Here is a 15,740-nt window from a genome sequence, read left to right on the forward strand (position 1 = left end):
TTGACTTGCCTATATAAGTGCTCGTTTCCTAGGGTGTTATTATTGTGTTTAGCACGATACAATCCTGATACGCAAAGTTTAGAAAAGATAGACATTTTTACAAAAAGATTTTATGTTTAAATTGTTGTATATTGCCTTTGTTTCTATGTACACATCAATGAGGCTACAAACAAAACTAATTTTATTTTAAGAGCGTCGATTAAAAAAGGTCAACTTGAAACGGATGGAAGACTGATATTTTAAAAATAGCACCTTTCTCAAAGACACGAACACAAACAAATCCTAAATGGGTCGACAGGGGAAATAAGTATATGTTACCGTAACTCCACAATCTTTTTCCATATTTAGGCTTAAATGATAAGTTGGTCCACTTGTTGAAATTCTGCAACGACGCACGATCCATGCTCCGTTATAAATATTTGTGCCGCGATATCGGTATAATGAGATTTACTTATAGGTCCAGTTCGTTGCAAATTAAATGCTACAAATTAGGTGAGCCTGCGATTGAGAAGCGCAAGATATTAGCTTTGTTTATTAAAGTCGTTACTCACTGGTAGAAACATACGCAAAAGTATCAAATCTAACAAAATAAACTCTTCAGGTAGATATGATGGATATCGTTTCAGTTACCCACGCTCATCAATTCCGTCACTAATATCCGCCATATAAAGCCATAAACAACTCTGCGCCACCTGTTCCCATGTCCATCCCTGATCATACAAATATCTAGTATTTTTTTTTCTGGATTACACACCCGATGTTTTTATCATTTCCGGCTTCGGACTGTGTCTGTTTGCACAAGCCGAACGGAACTGTGGACTATTACACATAACCACTGCAATATAATATAAACAAACCGCACCCCTTGCGCCCATTGCGCTGTTCACACAAAGAGCGTCCGATCAAATCTGAAATATATATAGGCTTTTCTATGGTCGGTGGATTGATGTGTTAATCGTCAGTTTCATTTTATTCGGTCAGTATATTCCGCAGTACTGATAGCTAAAGTCTGATCATGTTGTGCCTCCGCCGTGTCATGGGCTACTCTATACGAACAGCCTGAGAGTCTCTGATGAGAAAAAGGGAAATAAGAACTCAACAAGACTAGACCAGATCGCGTGGTTCCGGAATAGTTCTGACGACGCCCTCGACATGGCTACCTCCTTTGTCTGCTCTATTGATGCTTAAAGACCCGTTCGTGTTCGTGCCCCATTCGAGGCAACGAGATACCTGACGATGACATTGATTGAGGTTGATCTTCGGTTTTCTCTTGTGTTCCCTTTACAACGAATGGAAGAGCATTAGGCAGGGGCAGCTACCTGAGTGTACCTTCGGTCCTGTTGCTCTCGGCCTCGTTATGACAGCTAGCAGAGCTGAGCAAAGCTATCCCCCTGCCGCAACTCGAGTTCGTAGCCAACTCGGAACACTCGACAAACAAGGCTTAGTAGTGTTATTTGTCTTTGATTGAGTGCTATTGGCATCGCACTCATTCAAAGAAGGGGACACTATCGGTTTCGTATTGCATGCACTCATATACGGCTAGATCTGCTTGTCTATTGAATTGCCTTGTGCTACATTCAAGGTGAAAGTTTGCATGTTCCTGCTGCAGAACATATGAAGCCTTTCTCGGGAGCGGAACAAAGGTACCCTAATATTGTCCGAGCTCTTTAAAGCGATTTGAACGAAAAGGTATACATTGTTCGGTTTTCGTGATTGTTGCTTCTGTGTAGAACTTCAATCACACATCTAGCGGTTTGTGCTCACAAAGGCTGTTAAAAAAACTGTGTCAAAATGAATTGTCCATAACCTATTGCCATATGAAACCGCATGAATGTGGACTGTTGAATACATGTCAAGTACTTTTTCGACAAAGTAATGATGCAACCAACAATTTAAGTACGATAGTTAGATCATACGGATTAGCTAACAGACGCCACTCAGTGATCATCGCAGGTCTTGTTGTATTCGATGTCTGTGCGATATGTCTTACTTTCTTTTTCTTCGGAAGTTTCTTTAAAATAGAGGGATTTGGGGAAGATCCAGCAATTTGCGCATAGGTGCTTAGCACCGAAGAGGCTTGGCCGCGCTTTAAAAGTGTCCGATTTCTCACCGTAGGTTGCCCTAACGCAGTGTGGACTACATAGATAAATCGAGAAAATCTTAGCTAGGGGTGCTTCTGCTACAGATTATGTGATGTAGGAACCTTGAAGAGTCGGAGGGTTATCAGCAAGCGCAGTTTAATAATCGACTAAGCACGCTCCGTCGTCTGTTGTAGTGCAACTTGCCTTTTTAGCCCGAATTGTCTTTCAACCGTGATCCGACGGAGTATTCCTCGCAGGTCTTTTCATCAGTCGGGCGATTTACTTGAGACGAGCAGCAAAGAAAGAGGAAGAGGTAAGCAACCTAAGAGGCCACCGCGCGGACATCAAGTCTGTGACGGAAATTTTGGGCTTCAATCATTCAGAACTATATGCGACTAGTTGGGTTTCATATAGCGTACCTAGAGATCCTGTGTCGCCGGCGCATCGACTAATATCTCAAGCAACTCGCGCCCAACGGAACCAGAACAAATCTGTGGCAGGGGGGTAAGCGCTTCGTAATTCTGCAGGGCGATTTCATTAGGGAACTAGAGCAGTGAGCCAAAAGATCCTCCACTCACAGTACGCGATTCCTGCTTAATTCCCCCCAATGTCGAGATTTTCATGTCACACTACGCAGAGAAAGCTATGGCCTACCCACAAATTTTCAACACTTGTTAGTAACATCTAAGCTCGCCTTCGAGACCCAGGTTCGCATTGTGCTTGTGGGAATTCATAGGGCGTGAGTGGTGCGGTGAAAAAAATCCTATCAATAACTCGAGGTCAAAACTGCCTCGATCAACTTCCAGGTTTACGCTATCAAACTAAATTGTGTCTATGATGTGTTGAGTACAGATGTTAGCTGTATCGAAGCTGGTAGTTTGCTTAGAAGCATTTTGCGAAAGTTCTTTTTGTTTTTTCAAAACTCTCTCTATCGCGCTCCAAAACTTTCGTTAAACAATTCATTGGTCAATTCAGCGCTACACAACAATCTAAATGGTCAACAATGAATACAAATGTCTGTACCAACTAAACTGACCGGTTTCCTATTCCTTTTATTTCTCATTTACTGCCAAGCCCCGACCAGTCTAGTTTTGTCAATGGAAAAATGGCAAGCAAGGCCATTTGTTATATCTTCGACAACAGGTAGTCGTCCAAATATGGTTTGTTGGCATAGGATTTGTTTATGTGGCTACCTCCGTTTTTGCCACGATCTAAAAAGCTGAAGAGTAAACAAACAAAGAACAAAAGTAACACAGTTATCCGTTTGTCTTTTCTTATAGAAAGGAAAACGCTTTGGTGTAAGCGAGGTGGACTATTAATTTAGGATTTCCAACAGTGCTTCTATGAAGTACACGAGTCTACTAAAGTTTTCTATTAGATGTTAGATCGAGAATAAGCGCAATAATACGTAGGCCTGTTGGCTGTATGAAAACATCTTATAGACCATTATATCTAAATATGTACGGCTCTAATTTGGGCAGGAATACAATAAGTGACAGGTGAAATTATCTGCACCGTGATATTATATTAGTAAAAAAGTTCAGATTGCTTTTGCAGTTATTACAGCATTGTTGTTTTGGTACTGACTCCATTGGGAGAGTTTCTTATGGCCTTATGTGGTTTTAAACATCACCTGGTGCGGCGTGGTCGCCAACATATATTCAAGCACGTATCGTTCAAACCACCGCTCTTCAGCTTCCGAGTAGATTATACTTGGTTACGTTTGCTTATTTTTCTAACTCGAGGAAAGGTAGGCCGGCCTGCTAATCGTCCCGGCGTGTTAGTCATCTTTGTGAAATGGCAAGAAAAGTAATACGCCTCTTGTCACAATGTCCACATTGCCTTCCGCATAGATTTCTCGGTCTTACACACTCCTGAATCCCCTTGCTGCTGCTACTCTCCTCCATTGAGGTTAGAAAAGGAGGCGCTCTTTATGTTCACCTAATCGTTCATTTTGATGTTCTTCGCCGACAAGAATTTGATCAGCATCACTGGACTAGCAGAACAACATAGCTATGCATGACAATCAAGCCAAAGGTAATTGCTTGCTCTTTAAATTACAAGGTCCCATTCCTTCAACAGCCCACCAGATAGACAGAAATCAAATAGGAAAGAGTAAGAAACCACTGTCACAAAGGTCGCTCTTTGACTCGAATTCATACACAGCATTGCCATGTTCTACGATTTTTCGGAAGCTTACAATTCTGACTCTCGAGTCATGCCTAACTTTGCCAAACCGAATTTTTGACAAGCGTTTAATCAGTTGTAAACTATCACAAATTGCCACCAGCTAAAATTAGGAAAGACGATGTGATCTTCCGCAGGTGTTACAATACGTCGCTGCACTTTGCGCGCTAAAAGTGAGAGTGTGCTGCCGACAGACTCAGCGTCGGAAGAGCATGTTAACCAAACCTCGAACTAGATAAACCTGGTATCATCTATATGACGTTGGATGTGAAGGCTACAATTGGAGGGGGGTAAAATACTTTAGTGCAATGTAGTGTTTGTGGGTCACAATTTCCGAACCGGTATAGGATTCGGTATACCAGGTAGAGATTATCAATGAGCAATAACAAATTCATTTGAGGCATATCAAGAGATTCAGGGACAGCTGTGATGACGCGTTGTACCTTGTAAAATGCCGAATTCTATAGCAAAGCCGACACGGTTAACTTATATCATATATATATAATAATAATTTGACTTATATTATAGACAAAAATCGGCAGCTAGAGAATAGAATAACTTCTGAACCAGAATTACTTGTTAGGCTTTGTTTTGCATAATTGATTTTCTCGGCTCGTTATTTAATCACTACTTTATTTTTTGGTAAATTTTCTTGGGCCGTTTTAGCAATCGAGTCAATTTTCGCATGACAGTCAAATGTCTGTGGCTTTTTGTGGCATGGTTTCCTCGTTTGTCTTCCTTTTCTTCGTTGACTGGAAATCGTAACAACTTGTTCGAGAGACTTAGACGTAGCCTCTGTGTAGCAAAATACCCATCGTTCCACTGTAAAGGCCAAACACGGCAAATATAATTTACCGTAATCCCACCAGATAATACGCAGGTATGTGATGTAATTATATGTTGAAACTTAGCACTATATAATACCAAGATAATAATACGGCAATCACGTGTAACGAAAGATATATTTAATACCTGCCAAGTGTACGTACTCGTAGCAAGCGTTTGCAGCGTGATCAGAGAATTTCGTGTGAATTTAAGTGAACTATACTCTATGTATATATATATACATATATATATGAGTCATCGTCGTTATACACATAGTTGTACTTTATATATGTATAAAAAATTAATAAAAAAATAATAAATACTAAAAAAATAAAAATTAAAAATAATTGTTCCCTAAATGATGTTATTCTTGCATTAGCTCTTTCACTTGAAAAGCCCTAGTATTTCGAATTCAACTTCCGCCAGAAAAACATTCATCTCTGAGAGAAACTTCCATTTGAGGGATTTGCATTCCTCAAAACTTTCCATCACGAAGTTGTGATGCATGTACAAAATGAAACGAAACGTTTAACTGTCAGCGATTACATCCAGACAATTGGTACATGTAACGTAACATGATACAAAGTTAAATATATATAGTACCAGATATGGTTTGTCGGTGATATCTTAACGGGTAACGTATTTGTCTCTTAATTTTGGGGACATGTGGTCTGGGTTCGAACTGGACATAGACGCATTGCTTCGTACTGGGAATCAGCCGTCTGACAGAATGCTTAACGGCGATACCGGATGTAAAACTCGAATTCGAGTACTGGATATGATATGCTAGTGAAAATAAAGTATAGGCGAATCCTATAGAATGAGATCACTCTCGTCTCAAGCTACTTACATTACTCCGAAGAGAGCAGGGCAAAGTATGCTATGCTTGACCTTAGACTTCGTTATTGTTTAATGATATAGGTTGTTGGTAACTGCTTGTTTTGTGTGGTGTCACAGTATTTTTTTGCGAGAATTGTAATACTCATATATTAGTCATGTATGTCACATATGACAACTGCAACAATATGGACAGATGGTAGGCAACAAGTATGAACAGCTGACAAGTTAAGCCGTCTTTCAGAAGACCAAAGGTTTCGATTAACGGGAGGCATTAGACTAAAAGAAAAAAGCTACAATGGATACTTCTCGCTTCAGACCTAGCGAAGCCACGAAGTGTTTACGGAAAGGTATTATTATAAGCACGTGAGAAAGTTCGCGTAAACTGAACCTTTTTTCATGCTTTTTTTATACTTGTAGGCTATCGTGCTACTAAACGGAGAGATTATATTGAATTCGCTAGCAGGTTAGCTTAGAGAAATTATTTGAATCCACTAGGAATAGATAAATTTAAAAAAAAATTAGGTCGAAGTACTATAACATGTATGGAAACAATACCCGAATGGCCTTTGGCCTATTTTGGAAGTTATTAACACTGAGTCATCGAATTTCGTCTTAACTCTTCGACACGAGCGATTGATTGTGCCCACTCTATGCTTCGGCTCTTGCTATCGTTACGATTTCGATGATCATGCATAGTATTTCGTCAGCCTCTAGCGGCTACCGCCAAGGGTGGCATGATCTACGAGATTAAGCTTGTATGGATCCCCCTGCTCCCTCTCCGGCCCCACTTACCTGAACGTACTTGTACGCATTTTTTCTAGATTCAGTCAACTGCCATACATATAGTTCAATAGTTATCATAACGCCATCTCTAAAACCAGTTGATGATCACGCGATTAAACAATCAGCGACTTCTTCCTAGTTACTACGTTTAGGCAAAGCTACTGTTAACACGACGATGGGTCTTCCCTAAAATGTTTCGCTTTTCAGATAGGCGCGCATAGCTCAGTTGGATGTGTAATATTAATTCAAATTCGTAAACATAAGCATAGAAGATCAGGAACAAAAATTATGTCCCTGGCCTATTCTTTTTGATACTAGGTTTTGCCATTATTGTGACCTGTCGTTCCATGCGAAACCGCGAACACAGAGTTTACAAGCCGAAGAAAATCAAAGAAGAATCAAATTTTCAATAAAGTAAAAAATGTCATTTTTTGTTGATATAAGGTTCCACTATGCGAGGCTAACTATTTGACAAAGAAACTATCAACTAACTATAAGCTATTAAAAATACAAAAAAACTAAGTTTAATTAATTGGTACTTATTTGTTTCTCCGCAACACAAGCTACTTTTGGTTACCTAGAAATTATTTCAACATAGTCGATTGTATACTACGATTCTTAACAATTTTAATTAGCGGCCACATAATTGCGTTCAGCAGATTTCTGAAGAGTAATCAATCTCTGCTCATTTCAGCGCCATGCATACCACTTATTAATTCCTATCAATTAAATTAATTTGCCACATCCAAAAGCGATAACTGTATATCAGATGGCTTAACAAACTATAGGAAATCCGCCCAATAATAAGAAATTATCGAACCTGAGAATGCACAAATCGTGAACCGATATTATTACATTAGCTCGACGTACTTACATATATAAGACTATAACTGTAAAGTAAAAATGAGCGATTAATTTAAAAATCGTCAGCTTTGGCATCGAGATCTCAAATGTATAAAGCTCCATATGTGTATATATATATATATATATGTGTGCTAGTTTACCTAAAGAAGCACACACACGTACATACGTGATACCAACTTATTTTATTACAGGTAGATCACAGGGTCGGAACATCCGAGACGTCTGAGAACATTTGGCGTTCACCGTCTTAAAGGACGGTATATTCCCCTTTAATATTTTTCAGTCAAAAACAGTTGTCAATGGAAGCTTAACCTGTCTTGGGTTTTTACCTTATTAATTCCATGTGTCGATATTTCAGTTCATTTCCATTAATATAGTATTTTCTATCAATACTGATTGCTAAATGTCACTTCGAGCCCTTGCCTTAGACACCATTATCCAGTAGTTCCGTATTGTTTTACTAAGAGTCGTCTTATGAGAAAAGCACAGTTTGTCGGAGATATTATTATATATGATTACCATGCATTTGCTGAGAAATTCACCGTCAAACAACACACCTTATGACAGCATATATAAATTAATTCAACATTTTTCATCGTACATGGTCATTTTCATTTTAAGAAAAAAAAACTTATTTCAAGGCTTCCCTACTATAACCTTTTGTATCAGCCCGGGGCAGTTGCATAGGTATTAAAAACATGCGGTAATTAGCTTTCGAAGATCTCTAAAGATGGATCTGTGGTGGCGGTCATATTCAAGAACACCGAACGCCACTATTAGCTATAACTTGTATTCTCGCATTTATGCTTTTTTTTCGCGCATACATGCACTCACACACCCGATGTTTTCCTTTTTAGTTAATAAAGAATTATTAGTTAATTCATTCATATTAACTGTATTGAGCTCATTATTTTAGCGACTTTGCATTCGACGCATCTTACGATCCAATTTCCTCTGCTTTTTTTCCGAGAGTTCTTCCTCTTCCCCAGGAGGGGCAAAAAACCAAGGACCAAGAATCTTAATCCACAGAAGATAGAACGCGTAAATCGGTACCTACAACAGGAATGTAGCCCAAACCAAAAACGTATCAATGATGTTCTTAATATCATCCAAACAAATACCTTTTTTCAAATATCAGGAGCATTGTAATTTTTAGACAAGTGTTTGGCGTTTTCAACAATGATGTTATGATGGAATCAACAAGATTCCATCATAACATGGCGCATTGGTAGGAAAAGCCGTTATTTGAAAAATGTGTAACGCTAATTTAGTCTGTAGTGTACGTTTTCTTTTGCCCATTCTAGGCATTAGAAAATTATTAACATGATTTGCTGCAGACGATAAATACATAGTATAGAAACGTTCGACAGATATTATATAGATATGTTCAGTTGCCACCGGCATGGGCTAAAGAAATTAAACGGAACTTGCCGCAGCACTGGGTTACTGTTACTGAAAACAACACTCCACAGATGCCTTTAGAGGAAAGGTTGAGCTTCTTCAATTATACATGTACTTAAATTTTAAAGCGTCAAAGTAATGCCAAAGCTGTATTAAGACTACCAGAACGCACCAGGGATCTTAGCGACAAACATGCTTCTATAGCACGCTTTTCTCTGTTATAAGGCATATTAAGTGCTATTTTTTGAGAATTATGATTATTAATCATCATCGTGACAACGAAATATTATTACCGCCACAATCGTGCCTATACTTTTTTTTTATTCATACAACATATACGCCATAAAATAAATAGGACCCAACTATTTCTCTAACACAGTATAAAAATGTATACTCACGAGAAGCATGAGGCACCAGAAGTAATTCGAGAACATAGCGAGAACTTCAACAAACGAACTTAGGATCACAAGATCCTTCAAATACCTTAAAATTATGAAATGCAGTTAATAACGACATTAGATGCTTCAGAAAAATATGATCATAGTGAAACCGAGCAATTCAACCAAACAGCAGATGACTCTACATATAATATTCTACTAGGTATAAATACTAAAAATAGGGGAATTCCATTGATGTTATTTTTGCCACTTCTGATTCCATAAAATACTGTTACTCTGAAGCTCATATAATATAAATTTCTTTGTTTACACAATTTGTGTAGTACGTTTCATCGGTAGGATTTGAACTGAAACATTTATTTTGTACAAAACTTGATATGTAATAATTATCACATAATCTTGCCAGATAAAGATGGAAAATACTATACTTCATAATATTTGCTTTCCAGATGCATTTTAATCCTATAGATGACTTAGACGTATTGACTCCAGCTTTAATACTTACTCACAAAAGCCATTTTTCATATTGAGGTCGGTGCCTCCGTCTAGTAATTGCCCTGTCTCGGAAAACATAGGTGTAGCCATACTATGCATCATAAATATACATCCAGCTTGAACCAAAGCTGTAAGCGAGAGAATCGTCTATTCGCACCACACCGCATGATAAAAATACAATACAGGAAAGGCAAATTTTACTATACGTAATTATAGAACGGAACACTTGGTCATAATTAGGGGTCTGATTATGTGAAAGAAATGAGCAAAAAGAAAATGTTCAATATTAAATAATAAACATTTTATATGTGTGATATATACATATGTAGGTGTGCTATATTAATGGTTGATATGCAAAATCTGACTAAATGCAGAAGGAATTATGCGAATGAGAAATTTGATAACTATATGGTAATCGATATATATATATATATATATATATATCGATTAGCATTAATTACTGGGTGAAAGTGATACACTAATCTAATAGACTGATCTGAAAATTGGAAAGACCCTTTCGCTCAACGCGAACCTCTCGCTGTTGTTTGAAAGTTTAAAAGCCTAACAACAACTATTAAAATTCTGTATACTTACAAATAGACCACTAGTGAGTCCGCCAGTAAAGATAAATATCGCGGCAAACAGGTACAGAGTTATGCCACTTGACGACATAATAACATAGAAGCGGATCGTATCCCGGTTTTCTGTGACTACCTGCTTCTGTCCTTTCGTCGCTTCCTTTTTCCCTCTGGGCTCCACAACCTGGTTTGATTCAAAGGTAAGCACAACAAGCAAACACTATTAATAATAGGCTTAACAAAATACATTTTTACGATATGTGTACAGGTCTGAATATTTTGTAGTTAATATTCACAAAAAAATCAACACGTATGTAAATTCACTCGAATGTGCACAGATTTGATGCGGAAAAATTTATGAAAAAATATTGTTATTAATTAGTAGAGCTCGGAAAAATGTTGTAAACGACATGTGCTAACATCTTACATTACAAAATATTCTGCCGTTTGAACTGTAAAAGGCGTATATTGATTGGCAAGGTTTTCATGCACCAGAAAATGAAAAATAAAGATTATATATAAAGACTGTGACAAATTATTGTTTTATAGAATCTCCATATAACAACCGTGCTCACAGCAAACAGAGTAAAATAAAACATTCTGTTGAATGTACAGTATTAGCATAAATATTCGAAGCTTAATAAAACAGCCAATTGACTTTGCTACAGCACTTTAAATTAAATTACCTTATGTAGAATTAAACATATTGTAGCTTGAGCTTTGTAGTACTTATGTATATCAAGTAAGTTCATAACAATTGAGATTATTCATTTTTCCGGGAAAAACTTGTGGTGGTAGTATATTTTTGTAGTGAGTACTTCAATGTCACATACATTCGAAATATTACGTGAAAAAGTGTTCTAGTTTACGTCAGCCTCAGCTGTGGTCTTAACCGACAGGGTGATACTTAGCACCTGCCTGTTACGGTTATTTCGTAAATTGTCAACTTACAACCATCGTAGAACTTGCGCTGTTAAAGCTTTTCGCGACCAATCAACTCTATATCCACCTCCGTATAATACACGCACTACAGTACTTAAAAAACAAAAATACCTCCTTGCCCCTATAGTTGTGGAAACAATGAGTGGTAATAATAAGTGTCCTTGAAATTTCTTGAACTTGATTATTACTATAATTTACTCGGTATAGAGGAAGTTTGGTTAAATTGAACTATCCACTAGGATCGGGTTGTGATCATGTTGACGTCAGCGGTTTAACTCTTATTATTAACTTCAATTAAGAGTGCAAGTAGATTGTTTGGTCTCGACGTGCAAGATAAGATTCCCACTGGTTGCGCCAGTGTTGATCAAAGAATGCCGTTGGTCTGCCAGAAACAATTTCTCAGCTGTTTAACCATTGATGACTCCGGTTTCGTGGAAGCGGGACACACCAAGCGATTCAACGCCGTTATTGGATTAGTCGCCTAGCAACTACGAATGGATGCATGTTGTTGAAAAGCGCGCTCTGACAGAGATTATGTCTGAATGAGCGAAGACAAATATGTTTTCAGAACCGGATGTGTGGAGAACGCAAGAAGAATGAAGAAAGGACCGAATGATAAATGGAAACGACTTTGCTATAGTACAGTAAAAATTTCCGAATATATATACTTAAAAATACGTGGAATATTTTTTTGAATGAACATCGTTTTATCTGTGTTCTAAATATACGTACTATTTGTGGACTCCGTTAAGGAAACATACATTGCCATATCTTATAGAACCATGATCATTTAACCTACAAACGACGTAATTGTACTATTTAACTACTACGTGCCCTTGTCCGCACTTTGAGCCGAAAGCCACTTACATACATCTCTGACATTTAGCGATTGGGTTATATAACACAAAAACAAGCAAGCAATAAATTGACTTATTATACACCAGAGAGAGAGTAGTAGGCGTGGGATAACCGTACGACAGTGTCTATGGATTGCGTCTGTTTCTCCATATCGTGATATCTCCTGCTTATCTGAAATGGAAAAAAATACTTCATAGAGAAAAGTGACCATTGATCGATGATTTTGAAGGCCGCACTTTGAGCAGCATACAAGACACCAATAAATAGGCGAAAAAGTGGAACATAACAAGTTAACCACCCGACAAGTTCACAAAGATAATATAGAGTTGGGATGATATATTCCATGATTTATAGCTCACTATGTCTACTGCGTTTGCTATGACGAAACGGCATATAGGCGCACTACTTCCCTAAAATTGAAAATTTGTTTTAAGTTTGCCTTGCAACTCACAATCTTTGCAAGCCTTACAGTAATTTTTTTCCACTTCTAATCGTACTAGGTATATACTCCGATTAAAAGAACTAAACGAACTATTTAAAAAGTATTTTCTAACATATATATCTAAATAACAATCATACCTTATTGTTCAAATGCCAACTCAATGTGGGGCGTCAAGTTGGATTTTTATTTCATTGTTTACCTATACATTTATTAATATTATTACTATTATAAAGTTTTGTTTTTTTTATTATTTTTATGGATACTTTTTCTTCAAGAGCTCGATATTGCCTATCATTGGCTAGTTATCGGTATCCGTCGCAGAGTGATGGAATGGGTGCACATTCACAACGGCGATCATTAGGTCCGGCTTTGTTGAGCTGCCATCTGCTGCTGGGCTTGAACTATCTGCTGCGTGCTTTGTTCCACCTTTTCTAATCGCTGGTACCAACCCGAGAGAATTTCGCGAAGCTGCTCCCATTCATTCCTGCAATCAACATGGTAGCATTATTAATGAACCCTAATTAATGTAGGTGTCATCTAGTACAGATGTCTTATCTGAGGGAAAACAAAAGACTAAAACATAAAAAGTAACTGGTAGCACTTTTTTTTGAACATGAAGAAAATCGCTTGTACGCAAGGCTACACAAAACTGAATAGCGTAAACGCCTCTATAGAGATTATATACAATAGTTATATCTAATTTATTGACAAAAAGTACTTTGCAAATGACCATTTACTTCTACATCCAAGATATTGTATCCGTTTATTAATTCACAAAAGCTATACACATTTATAGGCATCTTTCTTTTCATATATTTTTTTATACTATAACTTACTTCATGAAGCTTCGATGCATTGTACTGACAACAATGACTTTCTGATTTGGTTGGTTGACTTTAGCGGTGACCAGCTTAGTACGAAGGACGTTGATCGTGAATCCCTCAACATCATCGATTTCGACCTCGCGTTTGATGTCATCGAACGAAATCTCCTGATTCTTTTCTGCCAGGTACATGAATGTCAAATAGCGCATTTTCTCTACGTTCTTTTCGTGATCTAGTCCAAGCTGCTCGACCACTTCTTTATGTTTTCGGTAGAATTCCCGATATTCGGACAGCTTGCCATAGACAAAGATTTTGAGAAGCTCGTTGATTGGCTGGTTCTCAAGAGCCTTAATTGGCTTTAGTGGTATTAAGTGGTCCATGAGATAGGTATTAGGATCGCTGATAGCGAACGCGATACATTTGATAGCGTCCTGATTTGCCTCCGCAGCGTCGTGATCCTGATACGTCGATAGCAGTTCCACCATAACGCGCAGTGGCATATCAGAAACGCTGGTAGAGCCCAAAGCCGAATGGATATTACGATACACTTGGCGTGCTTTGTCGACAGGACACCTAATCTCTTCTAGCCACTTCTTGGTCACCGATACATCCTGGAATACTTCAGGCACGGAGCCGACCTTGGCTAAGGGGACAAAGTGCATATAGCATACATCATACAAGATAAAGTTTTCGACATTAGTCAAATTCCAAGCTATCAGCAGAGCAAGAGTAAGCAGAGTTAATTGGAACTAATAATATTTCTTTGGATTTTGATATATTACTGGTTGATGAATTATATACAAATCGTTGCACAAAGGAGGAGAGCTTGATTTCACACAGTAAAAATTGCTAATGTAAATAGAATATAACCAAAACTGACATACACAGCTTTTTCTCAGTTACATGGTTATCTGTCAAATAAAAGAACTCACCGGCAACCCGGAGTAAAGAGCAGAAGACATCCACGCGGTTAGGGCAGTCATCAGCAAGCCCTTCATAAAAGTTATATAGAACGTTAAAGGCGACTCCTAGGTAGGGCTGAACTGTTGCGGACTCCAAGCGCTCACAAAAGAGCTTGTAGTCAGCTTCAATATTGTCAGTTTTGCAGACGAGAATAGAAACAAAACCTGTTCCATGAAAGAAGGACAAAACAAGACAAAACAAATATGAAGTGTAGTAAATATCTAAATGAAAAGACAAATTTCCATATATTTGTGCAGGGCTATTAAAATAAATGTCTATCTTGTCTCAGTTTTGTTTATCCAAACACGATCGATGGTTTATTCGAAAAAAACAACAACAACCATTATAAACTAAACAGTAACATTTAACCTTTCGACTCGACATCAACGGTTTCGATTACTTTGGAATTTCGGTGTTAAATCCGGAAGATTATTTAGCCGACATGGTGTTTCGCGCCTAAACGAGAGGCCATCTCCCTCATAAAATCAATGTTTCATAAAAACTCAGCCACATCCAGCTCTATCGTCTCTTTTTGGCAAATGCAAATAGATTCACTGAGATAAGTAGGATATCTTGTACATACTTCAGCATATAAGTCACGATACTAGGGTTAAAAGTAAGAAGTTAACTAATACACTAAACTTATTATAGGAGTACAGAATGCCTCCACCTGTCAGGTTCTACGTATAGACCTAAGCTTATGTTTCATGGTCTTCGACAGGCCGGATGAGCAAGTCCGCGCATGAATACGTAAGATGAAACCTAATTATAAATGGCTGTCTTATTATTATTATAATTATAGATAGCTGAGCCCAAGCTGATTGCTTCTCTGCACGAAAACATCTAGAAACGTTTGTATTTAGAGACGGATAACATTTTTATAATCACATTTCCCTCACTAGATCACCAAAACATAAACTTATGAGGAATAATGGAATAATAATTGAATGAATACTTATGAATAATAATAGAATGGAACAGCAAGTACTCTAATATGTCCTCCACCCAGCAGGAGGATTCCAGCTTGTCTGTGAAGGGCCCTCACCGTTAAGAACGGACTCGGCATCCTCCGGAGGCATCTTGAAGCAAACGTCACACACCCCGAGCAAGTCGCTGATTTCTGCATTGAGTTCTTTCGGCTTCTCTGAGATTGGTGCATTGAACTCGAGGAACATTTGGTGGATCTCACTGCACTGCTCATTAAACGTGAGCGGGATAAACATCGGCAAACTCATTGTGAGCACGCTGATATTGAGATG

The 15,740-nt window shown here is 38.0% G+C and overlaps 2 protein-coding genes and 1 long non-coding RNA gene across 3 annotated transcripts; all 3 read right to left on the minus strand.

Annotated features, from left to right (window-relative positions):
- Nucleotides 1-272: 272 nt before the first annotated feature.
- Nucleotides 273-6,707, minus strand: LOC111252974 (uncharacterized). Its single transcript, XR_002674433.2, has 3 exons — nucleotides 5,944-6,707; nucleotides 3,715-5,090; nucleotides 273-3,300 (listed from the first exon to the last, which is right to left on the minus strand). It is a non-coding gene; the product is annotated as an uncharacterized LOC111252974 (long non-coding RNA).
- A 1,036-nt stretch (nucleotides 6,708-7,743) lies between these two features.
- LOC111253349 (transmembrane protein 208) lies at nucleotides 7,744-11,828 on the minus strand. The gene is made up of 5 exons (XM_022812607.2): nucleotides 11,404-11,828; nucleotides 10,469-10,636; nucleotides 9,885-10,021; nucleotides 9,380-9,464; nucleotides 7,744-8,633 (listed from the first exon to the last, which is right to left on the minus strand). The coding sequence occupies exons 1-5, from the start codon at nucleotides 11,407-11,409 to the stop codon at nucleotides 8,493-8,495; spliced, it is 537 nt and encodes a 178-aa protein (XP_022668342.1). The 5' UTR covers nucleotides 11,410-11,828; the 3' UTR covers nucleotides 7,744-8,492.
- Nucleotides 11,829-12,832: 1,004 nt separating this feature from the next.
- Nucleotides 12,833-15,716, minus strand: eIF3m (eukaryotic translation initiation factor 3 subunit m). The gene is made up of 4 exons (XM_022812606.2): nucleotides 15,527-15,716; nucleotides 14,451-14,645; nucleotides 13,531-14,161; nucleotides 12,833-13,178 (listed from the first exon to the last, which is right to left on the minus strand). The coding sequence occupies exons 1-4, from the start codon at nucleotides 15,714-15,716 to the stop codon at nucleotides 13,052-13,054; spliced, it is 1,143 nt and encodes a 380-aa protein (XP_022668341.1). The 3' UTR covers nucleotides 12,833-13,051.
- Between the last annotated feature and the right edge of the window lie 24 nt (nucleotides 15,717-15,740).

The sequence above is a fragment of the Varroa destructor genome, unplaced genomic scaffold (assembly GCF_002443255.2).
Source record: "Varroa destructor unplaced genomic scaffold, Vdes_3.0 BEIS01000006.1, whole genome shotgun sequence".
NCBI classification, from domain to species: domain Eukaryota; kingdom Metazoa; phylum Arthropoda; class Arachnida; order Mesostigmata; family Varroidae; genus Varroa; species Varroa destructor.

Excerpts from the sequence above, each read along its gene's own strand:
- LOC111253349 (XM_022812607.2), bottom strand. Across the intron at positions 9,465-9,884 it reads ATGAAAAATGGCTTTTGTGA|GTATTTGAAGGATCTTGTGA; the intron begins GTAAGTATTAAA and ends CATAATTTTAAG. Across the intron at positions 8,634-9,379 it reads TCTGGTGCCTCATGCTTCTC|GTACCGATTTACGCGTTCTA; the intron begins GTGAGTATACAT and ends TTCCTGTTGTAG.
- eIF3m (XM_022812606.2), bottom strand. The coding sequence starts at position 15,716 with ATGAGTTTGCCGATGTTTATCCCGCTCACGTTTAATGAGCAGTGCAGT. Across the intron at positions 14,646-15,526 it reads TGCCGAGTCCGTTCTTAACG|GTTTTGTTTCTATTCTCGTC; the intron begins GTGAGGGCCCTT and ends TTCATGGAACAG. Across the intron at positions 14,162-14,450 it reads CTCTTTACTCCGGGTTGCCG|CCAAGGTCGGCTCCGTGCCT; the intron begins GTGAGTTCTTTT and ends TTGTCCCCTTAG.